At 38.3% G+C, this 7,566-nt stretch overlaps 1 protein-coding gene across 1 annotated transcript; it reads left to right on the top strand.

The window, feature by feature from the left end:
* The first annotated feature begins 1,821 nt into the window (after positions 1–1,821).
* LOC107058744 (uncharacterized) lies at positions 1,822–5,725 on the top strand. The gene is made up of 6 exons (XM_015304832.1): positions 1,822–1,874; positions 2,031–2,538; positions 2,722–3,498; positions 3,642–3,770; positions 5,125–5,280; positions 5,480–5,725. The coding sequence occupies exons 1-6, from the start codon at positions 1,822–1,824 to the stop codon at positions 5,723–5,725; spliced, it is 1,869 nt and encodes a 622-aa protein (XP_015160318.1).
* The last annotated feature ends 1,841 nt before the right edge of the window (positions 5,726–7,566 follow it).

The raw sequence follows: 7,566 nt of genomic DNA, 5'->3' as shown, positions 1-7,566 counted from the left end.
GTGTCTAATGAGACGATGCATTTTCCAGATCAGGTATTAACCCATTTTTTTACTTTTGGACTGAGTCTTGATATTAAAACTGCTATTTTAATTCGTAAACCCACGAAATTAAACGAAGCTATATGTTTAGCCCATTTATACGGGAAAAAGATTCAACTTGAGAGTGGTTCTTTTAAACCTGCTTTCAGTAAAACTCCACCACTTCTGCCAACTCCCACTCATTAGTACGCAGTCTCAAGGCAGTCAACTATGAACTAGATAGTTCCAGTTACCCAAACTGCATCAAATCGTCCCCCCATGAAATGCCTTACTCCTGCAGAGTTACAAAGTCATCGCGAATGTGGTCTCTGCTATTCTTGTGATGAAAAATACTCTCCAGGTCACAAGTGTAAGTCTCTTCCCCAACTTCTAGTGTTATCTAATGACTCAGAGGCAGAAGTAACTTTATCAGATCAAGTTGTATCGGATGATGCCTTAGCCGAGGAATTACAATGCTTGGAGGTTCAAGAACACTCTGCTATTTCATATCATGCACTATCTGGAGGAAATTCTTCCACTACTCTCCGGTTTACTAGTCATGTTAATGGGTCTCCAGTACAGGTGCTTGTGGACAACACTAGTACTCATAATTTTATTCAAGCGAGGATGGTTAACTTTCTTCAATTGAAAACTGAACCAACACCAAGTTTTTCAGTGGTAGTAGGAAGTGGCAAACAACTACGATGTGAGGGCGTGGCTAGAAAAAATCCAATAACCATACAAGGCAACAATATAGTGGAAGATCTATATATTTTATCCCTTCATGGTTCTGATATAGTACTCGGAGTTTCATGGCTCGCAACTTTGGGACCTGTCCTAACTGATTATGCAAAGAGGATATTTGAATTCACTCTAAATGGTGCCAAGGTCTCGTGGAAAGGGGATGCACCTACTGATGTGAAACCAGTGCAATTACATAGCTTGAGAAGAATGGCTGCTACTGATGCAATTTCCTCCTACTTCCATCTAGAATTGGCATCTGATTTGGAATCTTCATGTACTACTCTGTCTGAGTTAGAAGTGATGCTCAAAATATATGAAGATGTATTTCAGAAACCTTTGGTTTTGCCTCCTCCACGAAGTCAGGATCACAAAATTTCATTTAGTTCCAGGCGGAGGACCAGTTAATGTGAAACTGTATCGATACCCTTATTTTCAAAAGCATGTTATGGAGCAATTAGTGGCTGAAATGATTAAAGAATGGATAATCAAAACTAGTACTAGACCATTTTCTTCACCCATATTGCTGGTCCGAAAAAAAGATGGCACCTGGTGATTTTGTGTCGACTATCAGGCATTAAATACAATCACAATTCGTGATAGATTTCCAATTCCTACCATTGACGAGCTTTTTGATGAATTGAATGGTGCCCGCTATTTCTCCAAGTTGGATTTGTTGTCAGGTTATCATCAAATTAGGGTCCGTCCAGAGGATGTTCCTAAAACAGTATTTCGCACTCATTTTGGACATTATGAATTTCTCATCATGCCATTTGGCCTTACTAATGCACCCTCTACATTTCAGGAAACTATGAACGAGATATTCAGACCTTACTTGCGTCGATATGTCCTGGTTTTCTTTGATGATATTTTGATATATAGTCCTACTTGGGCTGATCACTTGGAGCATTTAGTCTCAGTTCTTTAATTATTGCGTCAACATCAGTTGGTGGCCAAACAATCTAAATGCTTATTTGGACAAAAATCAGTTGACTACCTGGGACATATTATCTCGTCTCAAGGCCTATCTGTTGACCCTGGAAAAGTGGAATCCATCTAGCGATGGGCACCACCTCGTACAGTGAAGGAAGTGCGCAGTTTTCTCGGCCTTGCAGGTTACTACCGACGGTTTATCTACCATTATGCTTCCATAGAAAGTTCACTCACTGATTTTCTAAAGAAAGAGGTTTACCGATGGACACCAGAAGCTCAAATAGATTTTGAAACTTTAAAGGCAAAATTGGGTTCCACCCCTGTATTGGCCTTGCTAGATTTCAATCAGGGAAAGGAATTGGTGCTATTCTGTCTCAAAAAGGGCACCCCATTGAATATTTTAGTCAGAAATTGAGCACAAGGATGCAGCAAGCTTCAACATATCATCGTGAGATGTTTGCTATTACACAAGTTGTGAGTAAATGGAGGCAATGCCTTCTTGGCACGAGATTTACGATACTAACTGATCAGCAGTCCTTGAAGAACCTCACTAATCAAACCATCCAAACTCCTGAGCAACAAAAATGGCTCACTAAACTAGTAGGTTATGATTTTCATATCATATACAGACCTAGAAAACAAAATTTAGCTACTGATGCCCTCTCTTGCAATTCAAATGCATCTCTTGTGGCCATTTATGTCAGGACCTTTAATCTCGAACAAGAGTTGAAATCATTGAATCGATCTCATCCAGAATTATTGGCTATTCAGCAAGCTTTACAAACAGGTGTCGAGAATCACGGGGATTACCAATTCAAGGATATGATGGATTGTTATTTTTTAAAGGTAGGTTGGTGATTCCATCAGATGCACAACTCCGACATAAGTTACTGTTTGAGTTACATGCCACAAACATCGGAGGGCATGCTGGTGTGGCACGGACATATCATAGACTGGCCTCAAATTTTTGGGAGCCAAATGCGCAAGGATGTGAAATCATTTGTTATGACCTGCCAGATATGTCAACAGATGAAAGCCACAAACTTGCATCCAGCCGGGTTATTGCAGCCCCTCCCTATACCGGATCAAGTCTTTGAAGATATTGCAATGGATTTTATCACTTGCCTTCCAAGTTCCAAATGGAAGACTACTATCCTTACAGTTGTAGATTGTTTGACCAAATATGGTCACTTCATTCCATTATCTTCCACTTTCTCTAATCAACTAGTAGCGGAAGAATTTATAGTGGGTGTAATTCGCCTTCAAGGTCCTCCTCGCACTATTGTCATTGATCGTAATCCACGATTCCTCCATTCTTTTTGGCAGGAAATCAATCGTTTGCAAGGTTTGACATTAGTTATGAGTACTACATATCATCCACAAACTGATGGACAGCTTGAGGCTCTAAATAAATGTCTTGAACAATATCTCCATTGCTATGTTGCTGATAATCCAAGCAAGTGGGTCACAATGCTACCTAGGGCGGTACAATACTTCGTACCAACATTTGCTGGAATGACACCATTTCAAGCATTGTATGGGCAAGAACCTCCCACTGTAACTCGATATATATTGGGAAGCACTTCTAGTGAATTGGTGGCGGCTTACTTAATTCATCGTGACGCAGTTCTGGAGTTGTTGAAAGGGAATTTGATCAAAGCACAAACAAGGATGAAGAATTTTGCAGATAAACATCCTACTGAGCTAGTGTTTGCATTGGGCGACTGGGTTTTTGTGAAGTTGAAACCATATCGACAACTTTCTGTGAGGCTGAAAGGGGTCACAAGCTTGGAAGACGATACTTTGGTCCTTTCAAGGTCATCAAGCTCATTGGAGAGGTGGCATATAAATTGGAGTTACCCATCAAGGCCAAGATACATCATGTATTTCACGTTTCAGTTCTTAAGTGTTGCTTGGGCGAGCCTATCCAACAAGTAACACCATTGCAGCTCCAAGATTGTCCTGACCAGACTGAGATAGATGACTTCAACCTTGAGGATAAGGTGGATTTTCAGGAGGGGAGTAATGTTGTGAAATCAGTTGATACATCTGTTAATTTGAATAATAAAGAGGATGCGGCAAGTGATGATTTATGCATTAGCAAACACGTCGGAGTACTAGAAGTGTAATTCCACCTTAAAGGTTGGACAGTTACCTTTGGGCTGGAAGAAAGTCATGTGAGCAGGGCAAGAGTTAGTTATGGAATTAGTATAGAAGTGTGAGAACGTGGGTAGGAAAGGATAAGGAAGTTATTTGTGATTCTGAATAATCTCATCTCCTTCTTCTGTCTTCTGAACCCCTTCTAGACTTCTAGTTTTAGATTTCAAGTTTATTTCCCTAAGTTGTTGTTTCCTGTAATTTCCTTTGTTGTGTATTATCGTTATTCAGCAAACATATATGTGTATATATATATCAGTATTTGTATTTGTTTCAGATGACCCCCAAAAAGAAAATTGCAGATGAACTGTCATTTAGACATATTAACTATTCTACTGACCACATAGACACTTTTTATTGACATGAGTGTGTCTTATGAATATCCAGTCTGACCTGGAAACATGCATATTCCTTTCTTGGATCTTATTCTAAAGTTGGCTTTGTCCATCTTGAAAAAGAGTCTTCGATAGCGCCAAACTTAGCCAGAGCATCTGCAATATATAGTATTAGCCTCCTGATAACACTATAGTGAGAAGACATAGTTTCTCCTTAATTTTCATATTCCAGGGAGGTTTGACCACATCTAGCCGAGCACCTTTTCTTCCAACACATTCCTGTTATGGTAAACAAAATCAATAAACTATTTTCTTGCATACTTTTGTTTATAACACCTAAACGAGATTTAAATATCAAATATCAGTAGACATATATAACAACACCACCTCACTATAGCATTGATGAAATTTTCACACAAACACTATCACTATAACGAGGTTTGTCTTTCTGTCAAGTTTAAGGGATTTTAGGTATTCTATCTTTTAGTTATAATTACACATTAACATTAAATTTTGATATAACAATAATGTAAAACAATTTTTGATTTCACACAAAATAATGTGTTGACTCTTGTAATCCAAACACCGTTGTACATTTTTCATCGAAGGGGGTAAATTAGACACAAAGGTCATTTGATTCCCGCAAATACAAAAAGAAATAGTTTCCTATCTCAGTTTTTATGTGTTCTCAATAACAACATTTTCCATCTCTGCAAAAGCTAGACCTCAGGGGCTCTAAAAGGCTGATGCGAACACCAGATTTCATGGGGATGCCAAATTTGGAGTATTTGAATCTTCGAAGTTGTAGTAATCTTAAAAAAGTTCACCATTCCCTAGGATGTTCTAGAAAACTCATTGAGTTATTCTTGGATGTTTGTGAAAACCTTAAAAGGTTTCCATTTGTTAGCAGGGAATCTCTGGAACTATCTTTATGTTCTAGTTTACAGAAATTTCCAGAAATCCTCGAAACAGTGAAGCCAGAGTTAAAGATTATCATGCAAAAATCTGGATAAGGGAACTACCATCATCTGTTCAGTATCTAGCTCATACTATCAAGCAGCATTGGCTTGTTGAAAAGCTTGGTGGAGCTACATGTGTTGAATTTCTATAAACTTGAAAGCTTGCCAGAAGAGATAGGTGATTTAGAAAATTTGGAGCTGCTTGCTGCTCAGTGGTGTCTCATTTCATGACCTCCCTCTTCCATTGTCCGCTTCAACAAGATTAAACACTTGACTTCTGAAAAACAAAATTCAGAAGTAGGCCTGGAAGATGGATTGTTCTTCGTGTTCCCTCAGGTGAATGCCGGATTTCTCTCATTGGAACAACTTGATCTCAGATACAGCAATTTAATCGCCGGAGGAATTCCAAAAGACATTGGATCCTTATTCTCTTTGAAAGTGTTGAATCTCACTGGAAATAATTTTGAACATTTGCCTCAGAGCCTAGCCCAGCTTTGTGTTGTTGAACACTTGTCCTTATCCTATAGCAAGGGGCTCAAAGAGTTTCCAGGTTTCATGCGGATGCCAAACTTTGACACTTAGATTCTGTCAAAATGTATGAATCTAGAACAGTTACCAGATTTCACGGGGATGCCAAATTTGTTGACTTTAGATCTGTCAAATTGTATGAATTTTGAAGAGGTTCATCATTCTCAATGATTTTTTTGAAAATCTCTTTGGTTTAACTTGACTTTATGTATAAAATTTAAGAGGTTTCTGGGTCTTTGCATTGACTCTCTTAAGTATATATATCTACGGGATTGCTCTAGTTTAGAAAAAATTCTGGAAATCCTTGGAAGCATGAAAGTGAAGTTGGATGTTCACATGCTAGACAGTGTGATGAGGGATCTAAATTCGATGTGTATTTCATTCAGTTTCTTATTCAGTTTTTATCCACTTTGTAAGTGGCTGCTAGATAAGAAATAATCATCTTTCTTCTTGTATAATTTCAAATGTTCTCCATGTTAATGATATGCTGCAATTTTAATGAGTTCTTTTTGCTTTAATACTTCAATTCTGTTGTAGGAGAGTTCCATGTTTTATGGTTTCATTAGAGCCTCTGGTTGTTCTTACCGGACCAAAAAGTTTTAACCTAAAACACAAATGAAATCCAACAACCTACCTTTAAATCCACCATTCACTTTCACCGGTGGAAATTACCAAATTTGATCTGTGAAGATGCAAGCTTTTCTGGAAGCCTATGAACTTTGGAAAATTGTGATGGAAGAGAAATCAGTTGTTGCTCTACCAACAAATCCTACCTTGGCTCAAATCAAATCCAACAGTGAAAAGAAAACAAAGAAATCTAAAGCCAAGTTTCTTATGCAGAATGTTGTGGCAGATTCTATGTTCTATGGAATCATGGCTTTTAAAACAACAAAAGAGGTTTGACATAGGTTGAAAGAACAAGATCAAGGCAACAATAGAACACGTCAAATGCAGGTGTTGAACTCGAAAAGAGAGTTCGAGTTCCTAAATATGTTGGAGGATGAAACAATCAGTAAGTATGTTGATCGAATCTCCTTGATTGTTAATAACATTAGACTTCTTGGTAAAGAATTTACAGGCAAACGAATTGTGGAGAAAGTTCTTGTGACTCTTCCTGAGAGATTTGAATCTAAAATTTCTTCTCTTAAGAATCAAAGGACATGAGCAAACTCTCACTAGGTGAACTAATGAGTGCTCTTCAAGCACAATAGCAAAGAAGGACTATGAAACAGAACAAGTTCACTTTAGGCCTTCACATATGTTGAGCTGCTCCTGGCTATATATTACTCCGGCAAATTGATTTACACCACTGTTTACTTGATTCCCTTATGTAATGATGGGATGGCCCAGGAACTAGATTCAGAAATGTCGTGAATGAGCTGGGTACTAGAGGTACCCAACCATCCACAATGTGATGAGAGTTCCCAGTGAGCGGGATACTAGAATTGTCCGACCATCACGGATTTAATAGAGAATCTACTTTCCAGTTTTGCTAGGTACCTCACTTATGGGATACATCCAAGGCAAATGGAAAAACGTCAAAAGACTATAGGTGCATTAGGTTATCTAGCACCCAGAATGTTATTGAAATCCATATTAATCATGGCAACAATTATATACGGATTTCAGTAACATAACAACTCACCACACTATTCCAATAACTAATTTCAGACTCAATGTCTTCTAAATAAATTCCGATAATCGACTGCTCACCATGTTTCTCCAGAACAATGTAGTCTAGCTTGAATTCAATATTGGATAGTTTAGAAATATCGAAAGTGTCCCACACTATTCTTGCCTTTGGCATCTAAACCATTTCCTCTTCTTCATCATCGGCCCATGCTTTCGTTCCACTTCCAGATAGAGACCCTTGTCTCGAAGGTTGTGGATGAGTG

Source organism: Solanum tuberosum, unplaced genomic scaffold (genome assembly GCF_000226075.1).
Source record: "Solanum tuberosum cultivar DM 1-3 516 R44 unplaced genomic scaffold, SolTub_3.0 scf00625, whole genome shotgun sequence".
Taxonomy (NCBI): domain Eukaryota; kingdom Viridiplantae; phylum Streptophyta; class Magnoliopsida; order Solanales; family Solanaceae; genus Solanum; species Solanum tuberosum.
Note: the sequence above shows the minus strand (reverse complement) of the source record. Positions and strands in the feature narration are given on the sequence as shown.

What these genes read in the sequence shown, in the direction of transcription:
- LOC107058744 (XM_015304832.1), top strand. Translation starts at nt 1,822, where the DNA reads ATGGGCACCACCTCGTACAGTGAAGGAAGTGCGCAGTTTTCTCGGCCT. An exon ending in TGGATTGTTATTTTTTAAAG is followed by an intron (nt 2,539 to 2,721) that starts GTAGGTTGGTGA and finishes ATATGTCAACAG; the next exon opens with ATGAAAGCCACAAACTTGCA. An exon ending in TGAATAATAAAGAGGATGCG is followed by an intron (nt 3,771 to 5,124) that starts GCAAGTGATGAT and finishes TTTATGTTCTAG; the next exon opens with TTTACAGAAATTTCCAGAAA.